This window comes from Aspergillus oryzae, chromosome 2 (assembly GCF_000184455.2).
Source record: "Aspergillus oryzae RIB40 DNA, chromosome 2".
In the NCBI taxonomy this organism is placed as follows: Eukaryota; Fungi; Ascomycota; class Eurotiomycetes; order Eurotiales; family Aspergillaceae; genus Aspergillus; species Aspergillus oryzae.
This window is the reverse complement of record NC_036436.1, coordinates 1016350-1038273: the sequence shown is the minus strand read 5'-3', so window position 1 is coordinate 1038273 and position 21924 is coordinate 1016350. Positions and strand designations below refer to the sequence as shown.

The 21924-nt window shown below is 47.7% G+C and overlaps 4 protein-coding genes across 4 annotated transcripts; 3 read left to right on the top strand and 1 right to left on the bottom strand.

The window, feature by feature from the left end:
- Positions 1–264: 264 nt before the first annotated feature.
- AO090001000411 (MAGE domain-containing protein) lies at positions 265–1985 on the top strand (the record flags this gene model as incomplete). Its single annotated transcript, XM_023234540.1, has 6 exons — positions 265–291; positions 345–756; positions 821–1405; positions 1537–1592; positions 1689–1739; positions 1911–1985. The coding sequence occupies 6 exons, from the start codon at positions 265–267 to the stop codon at positions 1983–1985; spliced, it is 1206 nt and encodes a 401-aa protein (XP_023089654.1).
- Positions 1986–5889: 3904 nt separating this feature from the next.
- On the top strand, positions 5890–8173 carry AO090001000410 (uncharacterized protein; the record flags this gene model as incomplete). The annotated part of the gene is made up of 3 exons (XM_023234539.1): positions 5890–6001; positions 6978–7144; positions 7196–8173. 3 exons carry the CDS (start codon positions 5890–5892, stop codon positions 8171–8173), a joined length of 1257 nt encoding a protein of 418 aa, XP_023089653.1.
- A 2685-nt stretch (positions 8174–10858) lies between these two features.
- AO090001000408 (serine hydrolase domain-containing protein) lies at positions 10859–12556 on the bottom strand (the record flags this gene model as incomplete). Its single annotated transcript, XM_001818879.1, has 1 exon — positions 10859–12556. The coding sequence occupies one exon, from the start codon at positions 12554–12556 to the stop codon at positions 10859–10861; it is 1698 nt and encodes a 565-aa protein (XP_001818931.1).
- Positions 12557–15685: 3129 nt separating this feature from the next.
- On the top strand, positions 15686–18918 carry AO090001000407 (uncharacterized protein; the record flags this gene model as incomplete). Its single annotated transcript, XM_023234538.1, has 5 exons — positions 15686–16000; positions 16056–16257; positions 16335–17796; positions 17943–18608; positions 18765–18918. The coding sequence occupies 5 exons, from the start codon at positions 15686–15688 to the stop codon at positions 18916–18918; spliced, it is 2799 nt and encodes a 932-aa protein (XP_023089652.1).
- Between the last annotated feature and the right edge of the window lie 3006 nt (positions 18919–21924).

Below are 21924 nucleotides of genomic sequence, written 5' to 3'. Positions count from 1 at the left end.
ACAACAATGGCGCAACAGCAGTCAAGAAAAACTTCCATCAACTGATCCTCGCAGATCACATGTGATCGAACATGTGACTGCCCAATCGAGTTCCAACTATCACGGTCCATCCCAGATCAGCCTAGCGCCATCTCTACTCGCGTCGCGACTCTCAATTAGGCAGTATCAATATCTGATATCTCGATAACGATATCCCAAATTATACCCACCCAGTATCCCACCACTCCAACCCAATACTGGGAAAAGACCCCAAAAGATAGAAAAATGCCCCTCATCCGCAAACGCCGCGCCGTAAGCCCAATCCAACCCCATAAAAAGAACCAAACCCAACTAACAACCTAAAGGACCCCCCACCCTCAAACTCCGAAGCAGACTCATCCGGCTCAGAAGAAGACCAAAGCCAAGGCCCAACTCCCCAACGCCGCCGCACCTCCAACCAAAACCAACACCAAACCCAAGCCTCCGCCTCCGACACCGACGACGATGCAACCCACCACCCGAGCAGCACCGACGTGATGGTCAAGAAGATGGTGCGACTCGCCCTGGCCAGCGAGTATGCGCGGCAGCCGATCCGCCGGACGGAGATTAGTGCCAAGGTGCTGGGCGATCAGGGGGTGAGACAATTTAAGGTGGTGTTTGAGTCGGCGCAGAAGGTGTTGCGGGAGAAGTTTGGGATGCAGATGGTGGAGTTGCCGGGGAGGGAGAGAGTTACGATTCATGATCGGCGGGGTGCGTTTTTTCTCCTCTATCTCAAGGGTGTGGGGGGGGGTGTTTATGTTGCTTTGGGGGAGTGAGTGCTAATTGAGATGGATAAATCTAGCGGCCCAAAAAGTCGAAAAATCCTCCTCGACAAACAAATCCTGGATCGTGGGTAGTACGTTACCGGCCGCGTATCGACGTCCTGAGATTCTGCCGCCGACGAAAGCCCCCTGGGAGAGTACCTATACCGGGTTATACTCGTTTATCATCGCCGTGATCATGCTCAATGGGGGGTCCTTACCGGAGCAGAAGCTGGATCGGTATCTGGCGCGGACGAACGCCGATACGTATACGCCGATTGATCGGACGGATCGGTTACTGCAGCGGCTGTGTAAAGAGGGGTATCTGGTTCGAACGCGAGAGATGGATGGCGGCGAGGAGCTGGTTGAGTATATGGTGGGACCGAGGGGGAAGATGGAGGTTGGGACTGCGGGCGTGGCGGGGCTGGTGAGGGAGGTTTATGGGGTTGGGAATACGGAGGAGCAGAGGGAGGATTTTGAGGCGAGGTTGGCCAGGAGTTTGGGGATTAAGTTGCCTGAACCGCGGGAGGAAGAGGAGGAGCAGAATGGGGATGTTGAGGGGGAGGAGACGCAGAGGAGACAGTCGCAGAGACGGGGGAGAACGGAGGAGGAGGAAGAGAGTGAGGGTGAGGATGAGGATGAGGAGGAGGAGGAGGAGGAGGAGGAGGAGGAGGAGGAGGAGGAGGATAGTGATTGAAATTTATGGAATGCTGGCTATGTTGATGTTGAATTTGTGGTTTTTTGTTTGATACCCTAGCAATCGTACAGATATTGGATATGACATTTTCCAATGAGTATTTATATGAAGGCGATGTTACTACAGGACCAAGAGTTGGCAATTTCTACCAACTAACAAGACAGATTCGTACACCTAATGAATGAACATGCAATCAAGATCGTACTAACTAGCCCGGCAATGAACATCTTGAATACCAGAGCAAGGCCAGCGCAACCGAGAGAGTAAGAACAATGCTTCCAGTGTTCTACACCCATAGCATCTAGACGACTTCCCCCCCCAAAAGAATAGAAAATAAAATAAAGTAAAATAAAATAAAATAAAATAAAATAAAATAAAATAAAATAAAATAAACAAGTAAAAATATATCAACAACTATCATCACGCCACTCAAGACTGAGCACCACTCAACCATCCCTACCCAAGCCACAAGTATCTACCCAACGAGCCCAGAGTCCAACTGCCTCTAGACATAGTTAAGTAGTACCATAGTACAGTATATCACATCCCAAGAAAAGACAACAGACGATATACATGGGAAGCTTATACTAGGAGAGTCCAATGGTATGCCACGTCCATGGACACGCGCCCAAGCTGTGATACACGGGGGATAAATGGATCAGTGACGGCATAGAAATTATTTAAATCAAGACCGGTGAGGGTAACATGGGTACAAGGCTGCCTATGGTGGGTGTGATACATTGCTTTCTTCTGGCTGGTATGTCAGGAACGCTTTGGTCTGGTGGTAGTAGGGAGGAAGCTTTTTGGTGTTCTTGTTCATGTTATATGGATTGGTTCGGTGGGGTTAGGTTGATTACTGATTATATCTCTTGCCTGTGAATAGGGGAGTAAAGTATCATGGATGGTAATGGGACTTATATCTGGTTGGAGACTTAGTATAAACTGTATAGTAATTGGTTGGGTATGTGTCATGTTGGACGAATGGCACTTGTGTTTTTCAATCACCATAGGTATAGCCTGGGTACCAACTCTGTAGCCGCTGTTGGGACAGCAATGGTTGATATATTTCCTTCTATCAACGTAAGGTAAATGGTTGGTATTCGAGGTGGATTCTACTGGCTTATCTGGTGTTGCCATGGTTGGCTGGTTTGTTGGTGATGCTCTGATGAATGTATGAGAGTAAGCCGGACGGAATTCTTGTCAATAATTTTCGATTTATAGGTTAATAAATGCCATTATCTTTGCTATAATTCGTCAATCGGAGATAATATTGGCCTACTCAAAGGAGACTTAAGATAAGAATCTGTGCCACCGATGAGGATGTGTAGAAACACCTTGGGGCCTACGAGCTTCTTGGCTATCCCATGCTATCAAGCACACCACCAATAGCAAGCAGAACAAGCAGATCAAGGAGAGTTAACCGTACCTAGAATTCATAAAATTCATAAACAAAGTAAACATGCGTGGTCGTAAATCGAAAATCATCCCGCATTGGGTTAGGGGAGCCGGTTGTTTCAGAGTGGGACATGTAATCTTACTCTCAAGCCCTAACTGTTACTGTCGTCCATCTACCGACGGTGGGTCTGGCATACTTACTGTCTGATAAGCACCTGCAAGCTTTCCCACCAATCCTCTACTCAGGCCATGGTTGGCCAACGGCAGTTGACGACCGGACATACTCCGTGCATTAATTAAAAGTTCAATATAACAATAGGGGCTATTGGATCAATGGGGTTTTGCACTGAACGCTGCTGTTTAAGCCAGACGACTAACGGGACTTAGCTCAATTAATATGAAACGGAAGCCTTCACCTTTCTCCATAGCCTAACCATAGCCTAAAAGCCGATGCTTTAAAAGCAAATTGCACCCTGTCACTTCGTTTCTTCAATCCATCGCAGAAGATCTGGAATCTTTCGCCTGGACTATACATTCGTTTATTCATTCGCTCATTGACTGGCAGGGTCCTTTAATTCTTTCGCTTGTACATATATATTTCTTGTACTATCTTTTATCACTATGAAATTCCCTTCTTCTCTGGCTTTGATAGCCCTCTTAACCGGCACAGCCCTCGCCGGACACCACGGCCAAGGTCTCAGAGCTCGGCGTTTCCAGGGCCCAGGCTGGCTCGGCGAAATCGACCTTGACAGTCCCTCCGAAGCGCAAGCTGAACAGCCTAGCGCCCAAGTCACACCCGCTCCCCAAGCCAAATCCAAGGCCATCGCACACAGCCAGGCCCAATCCGAAGACGACTACCTAATCAACGAGAATTGGGCGGGAGCAGTGCAAACAACCGCTCCCGCAGCCAGCGCAACCTACAGCTACGTCGCAGCGACCTTCACCCTCCCCTCCGTGACGCCAACAGCGGCCTCATCGTCCCAAACGCAAGCCGCATCCTTCTGGGTCGGTATCGACGGCGCCACCTCCGGCGACGCCATCTGGCAAGCCGGCGTCGATATCTACGTGCAAAACGGCAAGCCCTCCTTCGCCGGCTGGTACGAGTGGTACCCGGCCAACTCGGTGAATATTGACCTCGAGTTCAACTTCGGGGATGTGGTCTTCACCAGTGTCGAGTCGACCTCTAACAGCGAGGGTGTGGCGGTTATCGAAAATTTGACTACCGGCAAGAATGTGACGGTTACTGCCTCTGCTCCGGCGGCGACTGCGACTTTGACTGGTCAGAATGCCGAGTGGATTCTGGAGGACTTGGCGGTTGATGGTGATGGACTGACGTTTGTGGACTTTGGCGAGGCGACTTTTACTGGGTGTGTTGCTAAGGCGGGGGGTAAGGAGTATGGACTTGGTGGATCGGCTCTGTATGCGGTTCAGGATAGATCGAGCAATACTGTTCAGGCTGTTCCGACTATCGTTAGTGATTCGGAGTTGAAGGTTACTTATCAGTAATCGCCGGAAGGTGGTGCAATTATCTGTTGTTTATGTACTGAGATATCTGAAGGCTTGTCTGATTCAACAAGTGTATAAATACGTCTGATTGATTTTAGATTCAAGTTCCTTTCATCTGTGATATACAAAGCCTCCTACTTTTCACTGGACATATAAACATAGTATAGGACGCAGGTCCATTCCTAATATTAACTAGATAGTTACTGTGACCTGTCACTCCCAGGCTACCAAAAGGTGTCAGCCCTAAGTTCGATGTTCCCAAGGTACTCAAGGTTGTGAAACTACAGCTGTTAATTTCCCTTTGGTAACTAATATATCTCATAATTGCTATCACCCTGGATCCGACCATAACAACGTAGGGTGTATCGTAGATCAAATAAATATCTTCCATAATGAATGACTAGAGCATACAGACAAATGGCAATCCAATTTGACGATGTGCGGTAAGAAGAGTAACTACCCGTGACTCGGCCATCTGAGCGGATATTGTCAATAGGATATGATTTACCTCAGTCAAATGCTCTGGATTTGCCGAGTCAGAAACTTCTATGTTGACTGTATCTGGCTTCTTGTGGAATATAAGTGATGGTTGGAGTACTTGGGCTACTGGTATGGGGTATTAGGGATGATAGGAGCATTAGAGATTATGTTGATTGGTAATTGGTGGGGGTTAGATATTAGAATGGACTTGGTTGGCCTTGCTTGGTTTTATTGGATTTTGTTGGATTTTGCAAGATTTAACAGGATTTTGCGGGATTTTTGGGGGATATTGTTGGATCTAACTGGATTCGGATGGATGCATATGGGTCACTAGGAGGATGGGCAAAGATGGGCAAAGATGGGACAAAATGGGACAAAATGGACAAGGATGGGCATCACAAAATGGGACAAAATGGGACAAAATGGACAGAATGGACAGAATGGACAGAATGGACAAGGATGGGCATTGATCGGCAAACGCCTTGTAGAGACTAGATCAACGACTCAAGGTATAAACTATAAGAAGGACGAAGAATCTGCCACATCCCACTGATTCTGGATCCGTCCACCATCCTTCTTACTCGCTATATCTGTCTTACCTCTTCTATCAATCCCGTCTTGCGGACAGTATCTTAAATTTTCTATACTGTTAAGATGGATATCACATCTAGCCTCGCAATCTCAGAGCGATTGCAATACCTGGAAGGCACACAGTGTCAATGTACGGAGAAGGAGGTATGACGACTTGTGCAGTAAACTACTGTTTTACTTTCCATTCATTTGGTTGCTGGCAGATACTGACGATGGCTACACTAGTGTGTTCGCCTTGGCCACTCATGGCCACATCGGGACTGTGCCAAGTGCCATTACACTTGCTCTGACAGTATGACTGCCAGGCAAGACAAGCAATTGCATCCAAACCCTCCTTCTAGAAAGACACCACCAGATACGCAAGGACAAGGTCAACCAGGGCTTCCACTGGCGATACATGAGGTTCAACAACCTAAGGGAGCACCATCGGGGAAAGCAGCCATGGTGCCATCCTCAAAGTCAAAGTGTGCACGTTATTTTGCTACCCTGATGGAAGCTCACTGGAAGTATTTCGGCCTTTCTTCATTCTGTCAGCCCACGTCCAACCTAGTCAGTTTGTTTATGGAGCTTGAGACTTTCAAAGCCAACACTGTTTACTGCACTCTACAGTCTCGCATTGCTATGGTTGAGCTGGCCCGGGAGTATATGAGTTTAGTCGACGATGGAGTTTCGAGAGGGATGAGTGAGGAGGCTGTCAGAGCCAATATCTCTCGGAAATTGATGTCCAACCTAGGAATGCTAAATGAAGGCACTGCTATGCGAATCAAGGAGGGGGAAAGAGATGAATTGATTGAGGAATTCTACAGAAGCATTTCTCGCGCACTGAGATGGAAAAGGCTTCATGACGAATTTGGCGTCCCTGAGGTCTTCCTTATTGAGGGCGAACCTGCTGCCGCCGATGACGGACTTCTTTCACCGACGTTTGGGCTTAAGGAGACTTGCTTGAAGCTCAGTGGAATGGTGGACATGATCCAGCGGTTGCGAGGGCTGGATCAACTGGCGGCACAGAGGATCTTTCTGGTTGAAGAACTCGGGCGACGTATCAAGAACGTCCTGGGAGACCCGGAGAACCTGTATGAGAGCCCTGAAGGCGACTTCGACTGTTCCGATAATGACGATGACGATGACGATGATGAGTGCATGCCTGACATATAGTCATGCTAGAACGGAACTTTAACATGACAGTACTTGACTTGCCTTACGGCATTGGTTTTTCTCAATAGTGGTTAATCTTGTGTGAGCCGGCTTTGTAGCTCTCTACATTTAGTAGAGGGGCCTTGCCTACCTGGCTTGTTGAGTGGGTCCTTAAAGAAGCTAAGTAGCATGAGGTGACATTAATTGCATAACGGAAACACCATTGCCCGAGACACTAGCTACAGATTTAAATGGATCAATAGACCCCGCTCCGACTCAGCTGAGTAGTACTATCAGCTTACCAGCTTCATGGACTTATGGTATAATTCGTCAAGTGTTTTATATGATGGGCATGTACATCAACCTTACCCTGCTCTGTTGTTATCTGGGTCTAGTTCATATCCTGCGATTCCGTCGACGGAGATTACTCCATAACCGATACTCGAAACGTTATCTGAACGGGGAATTGACAGATAATGATGCATGGGAGATATTGACCACTCTAGGACAGCTAGAGTTCCCGGCCATGTTTCAAATAGGGTTGGAATATGCTTTATTCCGGGTACATCGGATTATGTCCCTTAGGGAAAAATAAAGCTGACACACATATTAGACCTATGCGATTCCCACCATTTCTCGAGTTCTTCTAAGGAAATCCGATTTTGCTTCACCGAAAACCTGGTATAAGCGATATTCGGACACCGTGGCTTTGATGGTCGAAGCGCTAGCAAATCCACCAGCGTCCCGACGCGGTCACGAAGCGATTGCTCGTGTGAAATACCTACATCATGCATATAGGGAATCGGGCAGTATCATGGAAGATGACATGCTTTACACACTCGGGCTGCTCACGATCGAGCCCGCCAAATGGATCGATCGATATGAGTGGGATCAGACGAGTCAGATGGAAAAGTGTGCAATGGGTACGTACTGGAAAAGCTTCGGCGACGCGATGGAAGTCAGCTACGATTCTTTACCATCAGGTAAGAAAGGGTTCAAGGATGGCCTGCAATTCTTTGAGGAGATTGAGAAATGGTGCCGTGACTACGAAATACAAGCGATGCCTCATCACCCGCCTGGCATTAGTGATCTACAGGATCAGCTGATACGGAATGTTGCTCTGAATGGTGTACCCAAGATATTGCACAACCTGGCTAGAAACATGATACTTGTTTTGATGGACGACCAGCTGCGACTATCTCAGCCCGCTCCATGGGTTTACGCTCTAACCCACACTGTATTGGTTGTTCGGAAGTACATCCTTCGATACCTTGTCCTGCCACGCCCGCTGCTCTTTCGACAGTTAAGAGTAAACCCAGATCCGGAAGAACGGTCTCCACACCGAGTACGCATCTGGGAAGCCTATCCTTATTACGTGGCCCCGACACTTTGGAATCGTTGGGGGCCATATGCCTGGATTACTTGGGCCCAGGGACGGCCTCTTCCGGGCGATGATGGTGATAGGTTCATGCCGTGTGGATTCAATACGCGTGATATAGGGCCGTCATATATGAAAGGGAGAGGCAGAAATTATGCCAGACAGGAAAATGTGAAACTTAGAAGAGGGCGAAGGGGACAGTGTCCTTTTTGATTCTAAAAGAAACTCTAGTTTATGGAACACTTGATACATTACATTATTCGTGACGGTAATACTGTGATCTTCCGAAGTCAAGAAGGAGTTAGTTGTCAGTAAGCCTGTGTGTCAAGTCTCAGTTCAAACTAGAGCTTCTTCCACTGATACAGATAGCAGCAAGCTTCATACGGAGGACTACTTAAGGGTCTCAGAGCAATCATAGCTTGATTTTCTATAAGAACAATAGACAGAGCTGCAGTTAAGGGCACAGATAAGCTGTAAGAAAATCCTTAACTCTATTCAGGGTTGTCTTTGCTAAAACGATAGCGCATATAGTAATCCCCATGAGTCGCCCTTCCAAAGCCCTTTCGAGCGACAATTCGATACGGTACTGGTCCAGATCTGCATGATATATAACTTAGTCGAAAGCTTTCTGGATAAGTCTACCGATGCAGAGCAACGATCCAAGGAATAGAGTTTGCGAGAAGTCTTGTTCGTGGCCGGGCGCAGCTTAATGACCGGGCACTTCTTGAAGCTTTGGCTAGGCAATTTTACCTACATTCTCGACAGGTCAGATGATCAGCTCACAGGATGAGAATGGCCCAAAAGATGAGGCATGAGGGCCAACAGTGAGGATAGCTCATGATGTCACCGCTTATGTTGACATCCCTGAGGACCGGCGAGTATTAATATGTGCTGATATTAACTTAGTAAGAATTACCTACATCAAAAGCGTGCGGTATTAGAGGAAATCCTCAGGCGTATGGATTTGACACCAATGAATGAGGTTCTGTCGCTCCCGCTTACCAGCGCATAGAACCGGCCGTTATAGGGCAACGCGATCAGGTGAACGATGAGAACGATGGCCAGGAGATAGAGCTGTATGTGGTGTCTACAATGTCTGGATAGCCCAAATTCGAGTTTCCATCAGGTTTCAAACGATAGTTGGGCAGTCTTGATCGCACCCTATTGCGACTTGATTCGCTCCTTACGACTATGCTCGCCTTATGCTGTCCACGTAGCGTGGCGCAGCCGCAGCCCTCACAAGGCGATTATGTGAACCTTTGGACTCAGGGTACCTCGTCCATAAGGCCCACATCTTCGCTGCATGTCTCAGCTGAAGCACAGTCTATCTTGACCTCAGTACCCTATACAATTCCTCTGTGATGTTTTCCTGGAAAGGAAAGCGGAAAATGAGCTCGGGGAGGAGATTCCGAGGAACGATTCGACCTCATCGAATTATCCCACCAAGTAGAGGTGAGATATGTGCGATATATGAATGAACGCAGAGGTAACACAAACTGTAGATCACAACCCATTGGATGCGGCTGCACATCCATCTGTCATTACTGTGTTTCCCGCTTGCTGTCAGTCGACAACACAGATTAATCCGAGCATGCTGTGGTACAGGGCATGGCTAAGTCGACGGGCCTCACAGCTGTCACTGGATCTTTCGACAGCTTTCCCAATCTTGGCGGAGGCGAATAAAATGATAGAAGGATCCAGTTTACTCAGAGTATACCTCGGAGTTGCACGAATGATGAAAGAAGGTAAAGCTTTAAGGGTGGATGACATCGTGGCACAACTGCAATTGTCCCATATATTCCGTGTGGTGCCTGTAGAGCAGACTTGCTTCCAGCGTGTGCTTGTTTTCACTGTTCTAGGATGGCAGACAATGCTATGGGAGCCAATATGGGACGCGGCCAATCCGACGCAGATGACCGTTGCACAGCTGATGGATGGGTATGAGAGCCGAACTTTCATGGCGTATACTCAAGATCATCGATGCGCTCGGCTCCCAATGCATGAGTTCCTTCTTGGCTTCGGGTACCTACTTCCAACAAAAAGTATAGATCGTCAGAGTTCCGAGAGCTTCGCGACAGTGCATGCCAAACAGTTCAATATGTCTCTTCTTGTCACAATTGGCGGGATAAAGATTAGGTGGATTGACACACTGGGCGCCCATTTGGAGTTTGATAACCGCACCAAAACCTTGTTCCTCTTTCGGTTTCCTTCTTTTTGCGCCGCAAATCTCGAGAAAGACTTATCGGGCGAGAAATGGGTGCCAGGAGTCATACATGGGTATGTATTTATCAAGTCCCACGCATCCTGATGCCCGTGTCTAACGGCTTACGGCTCATTGATTCTGAAGTTGTACTGCCCCGGCTGGCGATCCTACCAACTGGGCTACCGCTGAAGATGTGACAAGCTTTCTATACGAGGTCCTGCTGTCATATCGCCTGCTTTTCGGGCTTTCGGCAAAGGGCCGACAATTCTACCATTCAATATGCCCATTTAGTGACCTTCCGCCTGACCAACATGATCCTCTTCTGGGAGAACTATGCGGCTCACGCACTCTGACAACAGTATCCATGGACCACCACGAAGACGTCTTTAGCCTTGTTTCAGACTTTCCAATCCTCCACGACCGATTCGAGGCCCTTCAAACACATCTGGCATGCCAGAGGGCACGTGGCCTGATACAGTTATGGCGGGACAAACGAAGTACGGAAGCATGGTATACGTTCTGGGCTGTTGTGCTCATTGGAGGGGTCGGACTGTTTCTCTCATTTGTTCAGACTGTTCTTCAAATCATGCAGGTGTTGTATAGCATTCCTTAGTTCTACAAGCACCTATTAGTTTGACAAGATACTATTGTAACACACAGTGAAACATACCATATCAAAAGCCAGCTATATCATGTTAAGTAGAAGGCTGCTTCGTGAAGAAAGATGCTTCCTCCCATGCACTCCACTTCCACCACAGCCCAGAAATGTGACCATCATCTGTATGCGTAAACTTCAAAATTCCTGTTCGGTAGTCGAACACCTCCAACATACAGTCGCGTAGCCAAGAATCTCGATCAGGTGGAAGGAAGCTGAATCCGTGCTCATTATGAAACCTTAATGTATACTCTTTATCGGTGCGATGATTAAAAGAGACAGTAAGGCCTAAACTGGGTTCGTCAAAGCGAATATTGACGGTTGTTAGGAGATAGACATTCCGATAACGGCCTTCATATCGTTTAAGATCGTGTAAATGACTGTTACCAGCCCTGCTACCGCGTTCACATCTTTGTAAATCTTCCCGCAATGGACGCAGGATGCAGTCATCGAACCAGCGCCGGCTAAGTGCGGCCTCCTTTTCAGCCAGACTTACTATATCCATCCGAGGTCGTAGGTCGAATAGCTCCTGAGTTAGGATTTGCGCACCCCAGTCAGCAGGATCACCATCAGTAGCTCCATTGGAAAGAACAATGATTGCACTAGTTGTTTCGGGAAAAGTGTATATGGCGGAATTGTAGCCAGGGGCCTTTCCGTTGTGCAGTATAACTCTGAGAGGTGGTGAATCCTTGCCTAATACATAATCAAGATGGTCACAGGAGCGACGCGTCTCTTTGTTGAAGCTAATCATACCAAGGTTTGAAGATGGGAGAGTAAGACCCAACCAGCCTAGACAGTAATGACTCGGATGACCTAGAGCATCATCCAAAGGATGTGGGTTGTGGCCATGGCGGATGGTTGTTACTTGGCGCAGTGGGTTATTTGGAGGAAAGGGCCGGTCAAGCTTCTCCTTATCCTGGAGCTGCTCCCACAATTCGCGTTCCAATATCGCTTTCGCCCATATCAGTAGATCTTGGACGCAGCTGGTCACCCCCTGACTCGCAAGAATGTGGGTTGTCTCTTGGAGCCATTCGGGAAATGCCAGTTTCGCGAAGGAGCCATCTGATAGGCGAGCATATGGTAAAGCTATGTTTGAGTCTGAGTCGAATTTGTTTGTGGAGATGAAAGTTCGGAGCATGTGCAAAGGACGTAGGATGCGTTGTTCTAGATAATCAGGGTAGCACACTCCGTCTGAGACACTCTCGAGCACTTGGCTCGCCAGTGCCGATACATGATTGTTGTAAAGCCACCACCGGCGAAACCTTGACCCATGACTATTGGATGTCGGCAATGCATTTAGTAAATGAACTAGCTTAGACGATTCGCTGATAATTGACCCAAATGGCCCAATATGAAGTAGCTCATGCTGTGCTATCCCGGTAGCATGACTGAGCAGATCAATCATGTTGGCATATTGTCCCAAATCTCGATCATGGACGGGATCAAACTGCGGTAGATATGTGCGGATAGGGACATGCCAATTAAGCTTGCCTTCATCCACCAGGACTCCTACGGCAGCCGCTAAGAACCCCTTTGATACCGATGCCAGTGGATAAATAGTCTGTGAATCTGCCGGCAGACGCTGTGCTTGGTCTCTCAGTCCCACGCTCTTCATATATATGACATCACCGTAATGAAGGACTCCATAAGATATAGACGAGGCCCCGCAAATTTCACCAACGCGTTCAATTTGTGTGTGAGCCCCTTCTAGTCGTTCAAGTACCTGGCACAATTCCATCCCGTTCTAGCTTGCTTCTGAATTGGCCGGGTCAGTTCTTCAATGTCCGACATCTGATAGTTGTAAACTCTAAGTATAGCACAGTTGATTGTAAAAAGAGCCGCGAATGCTATGGATACGGTCATTGCCATCGTTCCAGACAAATAGGGATATGTAGAGAAGGCCTATCTGCTGGGAAGATCAGCGATTGCATCATACTCAGACAAAAACCTACGGCGGAGCAGTACGTCTGCCCGAGTCTTCCGGGCAAAATAAGCATCTCCCAATGAAAGCATGCTGGAAAGCAAGGGAGAGATTCTGATTAGACCAGACTCGAAGTGCGTTATTGCTTACCAATAACATCTGTCTTTGTGCTGAGCGATCAGCTGAGATTCTGCTGTATTTAGCTCCATTCACCCCAAGGTCCCATTGCAGACCATCCGTGCTGTACTGGAAATCCGTAGAGTCTTTGTTATATGAAAAGGCCAGTTGCGTAGGGGTTGCCGGTCCATAAGGAAGATACACTAGACATCAATGAATATCTAGATAGCTTTCAAACAACTCTTTTCTCATGTCATTGTTCATATACTGATGAGGTTTAATTTGAATGAGGCACGTTGAAGATAGGGTGTCAGTATATGTGGATGATATTCGCTTCCGCTAGAGCCTCGACGTTCTACCTTGCCGGGGTGGATAGATTCCGCCGAATAGCAGACTTGGTAAGGCTCTCAGACACGATTGTGTAAGTATCATATGACGAGTCTCGCATTCAAGATTGCGAGCAAGAGTGGACGGAAGCATCCTCCACAAATGAAAGAAGTAATCTCTGTCATTGTTTGAGAGCAGCCCGCGCCTGTGCAACCCATGTACTACATCGTCGGCACTTGCCTGGCGATTAGCTCGGAAATGCGTACATGTATGATTAAATACCGTACGGGTAATCGCTTGTATCGCAATGTTCATGACATCGTACAGGTCAATGTCCAATAAATGACGTGGGCTTTATCGTGACAACTTTCTGAGCATCTTCATCGTGGCCCAATGGCGGAGGTCCGTGAGTGCCAACCCGCCTCGCAAGACAATGAAAGACAGTGGGATCTAGCCGAGGTTCAACAAGGACAATTAAATGAAGCAGGACATGTCTTATGCTCATCGGTAGACTGGGCTGTATAGGCTTTTTGAACACTCTAGTTGCTTTGTACGTGCGTCATATCAAGTCTGGATGGGTAAAAAGCAATTACCTATTGGACACTAGATGCCCCTGCGCAGAGGAGCTGTTTGTATGCTTCAGTTCGGTAGTGATTGTTTCTGTAGTGCCCGACGAGGGGTTTATCTTGTGATCGATGATTACTGCTGGCTCTGTATATGGGAGCTATAAATGCACCATACGCCGGACCACAGATCTCCCAATTATTCAGGTGCTTGGCTCAGATGTCGATATCAAGAAACGAGCTAACACAGCCACGCAAATTCCTGTCATAATATTCTCTGGGAGGTATGTGGTTTAATCACAGCCACAGAGCGATATGCTGACTGCCACCACGGGATATTCCCAGACTGTTGCTATTGCTTGGGTAACCTTTCTACCAATATGAATTCACAATACTCGGGAGGTGGTGGCTCAGGTGCCTGTGGAGGTTCTGGGTTTCCCTCGGTTGGTGGAGGTGGTCTGCTGCCTCCTGCCATTGCATATTCAGGGCCAAGCACCCACGTGCCTCGTCCTATAGACAAGGAGAAGAAAAGCTCCACGTGTGGAACTGGCCCTACCAAGGTTGGCGATGAGTCCATCGCAGCTGAGTCAACTGGGGATTTTTAAAGGTATGCACTCGAATACCGTGTCAATAAGTCTCTGAATGATGGCTTGGAGCTTAACTTCTTCGTCTCTTTGCAGCTGGTTCATGTCTGACAGCCCGTATACTCTCAGGGTAATCATCACGCATTCCATCAGTGATAATAGTGACGGATGTAGGATCCCACATCCAGCCCGCTTCTTCTTGTTTTATTCCTTGAGTGTGGTGATGAATCCAAGTCCGAATCCAATCCAATGTACCTATTTGAATGAAGTCTATTAAACGACGGACACTGACGGAAAGACTCACTACTCGGCCGATTTGCACAATTCTGAATGGTCGATCAACATTCGCTGAAGACTCCTTGATTTTGTTGGTGAGGAAGGGGTCTTCCTCATTGATTTCTACTTCAAGATGCTCTGAGCCATATTTTGACTAGTCAAACTGATGGTCTCGAGTCGCAGCTGGTCGAGAAACCCGTCTTGATGGCCATCTAGTCTGGATTATCGCCATATAACCGTAGCTAAGCTTCTAGTGAGGCACTGGCGGAGGAGCAACAAGGGAGAATGTACGCATCGGTTGGTATATTAATATTCAGAAAGATAATTCTAAAGCAAGTTGGAAGAGCGCTGCTTAGGTAGTCCTTCCCTTTACAGTTCCGCACTTGCCCTGGGTCGATCCCCCGTAGACACCTTTCAAGCTGGCTGCTCGATAACATTGCTTCCAGACTCCCATGTAATTTAGTTTGTTGCCTTTTGTCATCTACCACGATTGATGGAGGAATAGTCACCTTGGCAAATACTGTGTAACCCTATAATCAACTTGCATGGTGGTGGACTCCGTCTCATACCTAGCCTATCACAAACAGGTCAACTCTTGCGGGACCTCAGTGGGGAATGATGTGTGCTCAGAGCCTTGAAATGCATGATGGTCGTTTAGCCTTGACAAGATGTTCTACTATGGGTGGCAGGTTGGCTTCTCAGAAAGGCTTAAAGATTGCCCGAATGCAGAAATTTCCACTTTAGGAAAGAGCCTGGCCTATATGGTCTAACATGCTATACTCTAGCCAGTAGGGGAGTTCAGAGCAAAGAAATGTTGGCATGCTGACAATGTATCAGCTTGTATTGTATACGTAATACCCGGTTCTCGCATAGGAAGGCTGTTGCTACACCAAAGTTGAATGGATTCTAAGACCAGTGGTGGGGAAAAAGAAAAGAAAAAAGAAGGAAGAAAACGGTTTAAGTCCAGATACCCCTCCACGACACAGAGCGATAACCAGGTTATTGCAAACTGAAATGCTTATATCCTCATTCAGGTTTCCTCAGACTCTTCACGGCGTGTTCGGTGTAATAGATCCAAAATGGGAGCCTCTTCCCTCAGTCCAACCTCGCGACCACGGGTCTGGAACATTGTACGGCAACGATTCAAAGACAGCTTACATGATGAGACTGATTTGGAGATCTGCATGGAGACCTTCTCCCTTGACATCCTTTTGTCACAACTCAAGAGCGTGGCGAAGGCTCACCGAAATGAAAACTTTCTGCTAGCGAGGCTGTCCCGGTTTCGTCCAAGCCTGGTATACTTGAATGACTTCATGACTGTGCTGGTCTTATCGTTTGCCCTTGATGGCAAAGCCGGCGCTCTACTATGGGGTGGAATCTGTCTTCTGCTATCAGTAAGATTCATTGTCCAAACACGGTCCCAAGCTTCTAAGGAGATATGCATTACAGCTACTGGCGCCCTTGGAAGAGATCTTTAGCGAGGTCCAGACTATGCTCGAAGAGTTGATTGCGGCGCTGCCTGGGATCCATCCCTTTGAGGATAATATCATTTTGGATGAAAAGCTGGAGACCGCCATGGTTGGCTTGTATACTGAGTTGGCGCTGTTTTGTGCGCGTGCTATCAGTTTCATTCGTGTGCGGCGTCAGCATTGTAAGTACCTCCCTGTATCTACTATGGTAGGCCTGCGTTCATCGGTTACACTGGAGCTAAAGGGTATCTCTATACAGTGTCTCCAATTCGGCAGTCATGGCCGCAGTTAAGTCGTGAGTTCCAACAAGGCCTTAAGCGTGTTCAGATGCTATCCCAACAAGTGGAGCGAGAGACTCAGCGCGCAGCTACCACAGCGGCTCTAAAATGGAACAATGAAATAATCACTTTATTTCAGTCGCTGAGTACTGGCCATAAGCACGCTGGCCCAGAGCTACCTTGTTTTCACATTCCATTAACATTGAATGACCGTTTCTATATCCGTGAAGGCTTGTTGGATCAGATCTCCGGTACCCTGAACCCTAAAGCTGGTCGCTCTGGCCCGCGTGCTTTGGCGTTGTATGGGATTGGTGGAGCAGGGAAAACCCAGACTGCATTGCAATATGCCTATCGTGCGCGGGAGCAATATGATGCTGTTCTTTGGATCTCCGCCGATAGTACCGTTAAAATGGCACAGGACTACATGGCTGTCGCACGACGCCTCGGTGTTCTTCCCGAAACGCAGGAGACTCAGGACGCGTTCGGGGCCATGGCCAAAATGAAGTCTTGGCTCGCAGATACAACGTGCTCCTGGCTTCTTATATTCGATAACGCAGACAACTTGGAAGTTCTGGAATATGGTTGGCCAAATGGTGTGGTAGGATCTATCCTAATAACAACCCGTGATTTTAATGCCAGCCTACATCCCGCATCACAGGGTCTCCATGTGAATGTTTTCGATAACAAGATGGGTGCCGAAGCTTTGCAACGACTCCTCGGGCCTAGCTATGACTATCCGAGTAATACCCCATTAATAGCTGAGCTCAATGAACAACTAGGAGGTTTACCCCTTGCCCTGAACCAAATCAGCAACTACATCCGGCAGCAGAAGATGGGCCTAAAGGACTTCCTCATCCTTTACCAAAATAACCAGGAAAAGCTGCACAAAAGACGGCCGGCAGCGTTTGATTACCAGCACACAATTGGAACGGTGTGGGAGTTTGCCTTGGAAAAGCTTACCGGTAATGCAGCTGTCTTACAACGCCTTCTGGCCTTTCTTGATCCTGAAGCTATTGACGAGGCCACCTTATGCAACGCCGCCTCTACACTTTCCAAACAGGCCTCACTAACTGACTCTAGTCTAATGTTCCTGGCAGATCCAATCGACTTCGAGGATGCCAAAGCAGAACTCCTCCGGGCTGCATTGATAGATCGTGACCCACGGACCAAAAGCATTTCTGTCCACCGTTTGATCCAACAGGTGACGCTTTCAGGGCTTTCCCCTGTAGATAAAACTCGATATTTTGATCTGTGCTGTCAGCTTCTATGTCAGGCCTTTCCAAGTTCATGGACCGACCAGGAGCATGTTTGGGTGTATCATGCCTGGAAAGCTTGCGAGAAATGCTTGCGACACGTAATGTTCTTAGCGGAGAGGTTTGCGCAGGTTGAGGGAGGATTGAAATGCTTGGATACGTTTATTGAGCTTCTGCTTCGATGTTCATGGTGAGAGATCTGTCTTTTGATTCTTTCATACACATCCTGTCTTATTCCCTCTTCTTTTTCTTCCTCCTTTTCTCCTCCTCACTATGCCTAGATCCACGCTATTTAAAGACTTGCTAAGCAGAGTGAGTGACTGACTCGCATCTTAGGTATCTATATGAGGCTGAATACTACGAGGAAAGTCTAAACCTCCTCCAGGTCTGCCTGCAAGCCTTAGAACGGAAGGGAGACACGAACTCTAGCAGATATGCACAGGCTCACAACGTGACGGGTCTAGTACAAGTAGATCTTCGGGAAAATAATAAAGCACTGCAAAGTCTGAAAATAGCGTTGAAAATACGGGAAAAAATATTACCACCCACCGACTGGGGAATAGGAGTCAGCATCAGTAACGTAGGCTTCGCCTATACTGAGCAAGGCGACCTGACCCAAGCTATGAATTACCTCCAGCGATCCCTAGAGTTCCGAAAGGCAATCAACTGCAGAATGGTGGACAATTCCTACGCTAATATTGCCAGTTGCCTTCTGCGAATGGGAAAGCCAAACGAGGCTGAGGCCATGTACACTTCCGTTCCAGATGTCCGTGATTTAACCGATGAACAACTCCTGCGAGAGAATCTGCCCCGGTATTCCAGTGGCATGCAGCTATTGAGTATGATACGACAGGCTCAAGGTCGACTAGACGAAGCTTTAGACTTCGCCTCTAAAGTCCTTCAGTTCCGACGACAGAAGTTCGGCTCTCGCTTCAAGACTTGTGATTCACTTTGCCATGTTGCCAAGCTTATGCTACTGACGAAGAAATCTATGGCTGCTCTGTAAGTTCTATCTGGGCCCTTTTAAGGGATAATATGCTAATGAGAGGGAATGGTGTATAGACAGCTTCTCGATGAATGTATTTCGGTCGCTAGCAGCTTACCCAAAGCGGAGGGTTATTTGGCTTTAGCATATTTCCGCAAGTACAAGATTTACAGAGCTGAGGGTCATGCAGATGCAGCAGAGTGCTTGAGAGACGCTATTCGCGCAAAGGAAATTGCTCTGGGACGTCTTGGAAGTGATTATGACTCTACCCTGGCAGACGATGATGAAGCGGCGTATACACAGCTAGTGGCATGGTTACTTTGGTGATAGACTTTGCATATGTTTATTTGTCTATGTCAATTAACTTTAAATAAATGGCTATAGGAACTAATCAGCAGCTCTACTACTAACAACAGTAGTTTGCGTTGTCTTCAAGATACCTCCCACCACGCGCTTTTCTAGAGATGTTTCACCACGAATGCTCTGATCCATCTCACTGCTATCCTCAAGCGTGCCTCTCTCAGCGTGAGCCGTAAACGATACCGTAGCTCCGTACGGCGTGAGCTTCACTTCATCAGATTGGCTGCGCGTAGACAAATCATGGCTGTGTAACTCCTCAATCCCATATTGATCGCGTATGTGTATCGAAAACATCCGACGGCTATGCCTGCTACTAGTCCACCGACCTGTCGATCTTCTACCATATAGTCCATGTGAGCGCGAGCGGGAATCCGTGTATTCAGATAGTTTGAGGCCTCTTCTGGCAAGCGGTTTGAGGGACGGGACGCAGGCGGTAAGAATTCCAACGTTGAATTGGGCACTAGGGAAGAACGGTAAGTCGTGTCCAAGGGAGACCACAAGTGGCGAAGGGAAAGCGAAACATACAGGCCCCAGAAGAGAATGGAGTCGTTACTAGAAGGAACGGGCGTTAGCATGCCATACACCTATTGGATTGCGAGGTAACTCTTCAGCGTACAAGAAGATATCAGTCTCGTTGGAGTATGCCAGTTGCGCTACTGCTTTGATGATGCCTAGGCCTACTGTGCTGTTTATTCTGTTAGATGGACCTTTCTCTGAGTGGAGATTGGAAGGGAGCGCTAACAAGTAACCGAGACTGAAGACGCCGATTAGATACATACGGACTCGACGCTTCATTCGCAGATTCCAGACGATCGGAATCGGGATCGTGGCGAAGAGAACGTCGGTGAAGATGTTGAAGGCTGTGACTTGGTTGGCGACGAGATTCTTTAATTTGATACTGATAGTCACTTTGGAAACATACATGTATTAATAAGAGCGAAGACGACGAATAGATGAACCGAGTAGCATTTCGCGTCTTTGATTCCTTTATCCCAATGTGCTTGCATGGGTTTGCAGTGGAGGAAGAAAGTCATCGCGCCCATGAAGCTGTATGCTACGACAAATGCTGTAAAAACCAGCCATTAACACCCTGTTACATGTATCATTGACGAAGATAGGGCTGGTATACCAATACTTGTCCATAGAGACATGGTGTACCATCGAGTTGGACTAAACCTCAATAGATTCAAGGCAATGGATAATTTGAGCAATGCGATCCCAGCAGCAGAGCAGATAATAACCTGCCAGAACGCCGCTTCATCCAACTTCATTCTCTGCATGTCGTCCAGGAATTGGATGTGGTGGCCTAGGCCATGACATGCTTTGTAGACGTAGAGGATCCAGCCACCGAGGGAACAGAGCTGCGCGAGGTTCGTTAATGATCTGGTACCGCATAAACGTTGACCAAGTTCGTTCGAATTGAGATTGAGCTGAATATGATTACTTGCTCAAAAAGACAATGTAAAGAAAAACACATACCGCCGCAAGAGCTATAGTCCAATCATCGCACCCAGAACTCCTAACAATCTTTATGCGAACATACAGCCGGAGACAGACGACAACGACAGCCAGAACCGTCAATGCCGTCTGTACCCCTATAATGATCCCGCGATGGCTCTCATCCGCCGCCACATCTTTGGTGCTGTCCGTAGCTGTCGGCATTTAAGGAGGGATCGAAATTGGTGCAGGAACCGACATGGAAGGCGTGGAAAGTGAGAAGGTACACTCCATCATCGGAAATGCGTAACTCGGGTCAACGTTCTTTAGGCTGTCGCAGGGATTAAGATTAGAGGGAGGGTAGGGGAGGGTTTTGCAGAGGCATGTGCGAATGTCGGAAGGCAGTGTTTACAATTGGTGCGACGTAGGTAAGAAACTAATCAGAGTTTCCCTGCCGCTTTGTGGTTTGCTTAGTTGATGCTTGGATTCGCATCCTTGTCGTTGGTTAGGGTTCTACTTCTACTTGTGCTCGTGGCTGGCTGGGATTTAGCCGCTTCGGGACATCGAGAACGTGGGATCTGGAACATAGTTCGATAATAATTTTAACTCTTGCCTACGAAATGTCAGTATATATGTTAATAGCATAACATGATTGTTTAGACCGAGGCATTTGACTCGAATGTAGTTTTGGGAGAGGAGACTGACCCTGGTCGGCAAAGTAATATATGGCAATTTCGGATGCCTAGAGGTAACCCTAACCTGCCACCTCCGACACCAATGAGAACGGGCTGGTCGAGCCAAGTTACCTAATTTTGGCCCCATGAGCAATATACTCTTAAGATCCTTTCACCGTAAGTTGGCGTCCATCTCGGTCCGAGATCCCCCGGGGCCAATGCACCAGGGTGGATCCTCTGCCATGGCCGGTTATATTCTGGAGTACTACCCTGGGTACGGAAATAGTCCACGGCATGACCATACTGTTCAAGCCCTGATGGTCTCGGAGTCCGCGGAACAGAACACGGTTCATCATGCAGCTGGGCATGTCGAGACATGCTGTAATAGGGTAGAGTAACAGAACTAAAATCGATCCCTGTAAGGGGTTGTTGGCCCATCATAGCCTGAAAATGTCTCTAATTTATCGAACAGGAAGTACTAGACAGGGGTAAGACAAGGGTTTCCGCGCTACTTATATGACAGCTGGTGCCATTGTCTCACCGTACTGACACCTAAAATGTCGCATAACGAATATATATGGTCCAGCGCAGGCCGTACTGTAGAGCCGAAGACACTATGCATTTAGTTCATGGGCCGCTCTTTAGCGGTCCTTCGTCCGCAATATATCGGTAGTCGACTATGGACGAGACTGCCGTTCACAATAAAATGAGATATAGACAGGGTTGCCCCTGTGATAATTTAATCTTTCCTGCTGCCACCTTATGGTCAATTAATTCCTCACATTGAATCCAGCGAGACGCGGTGCTGCCCCTTGCAAAACTCCAATTTTCCAGTTTCTTGGGAAGAGGCACACTCGACAAT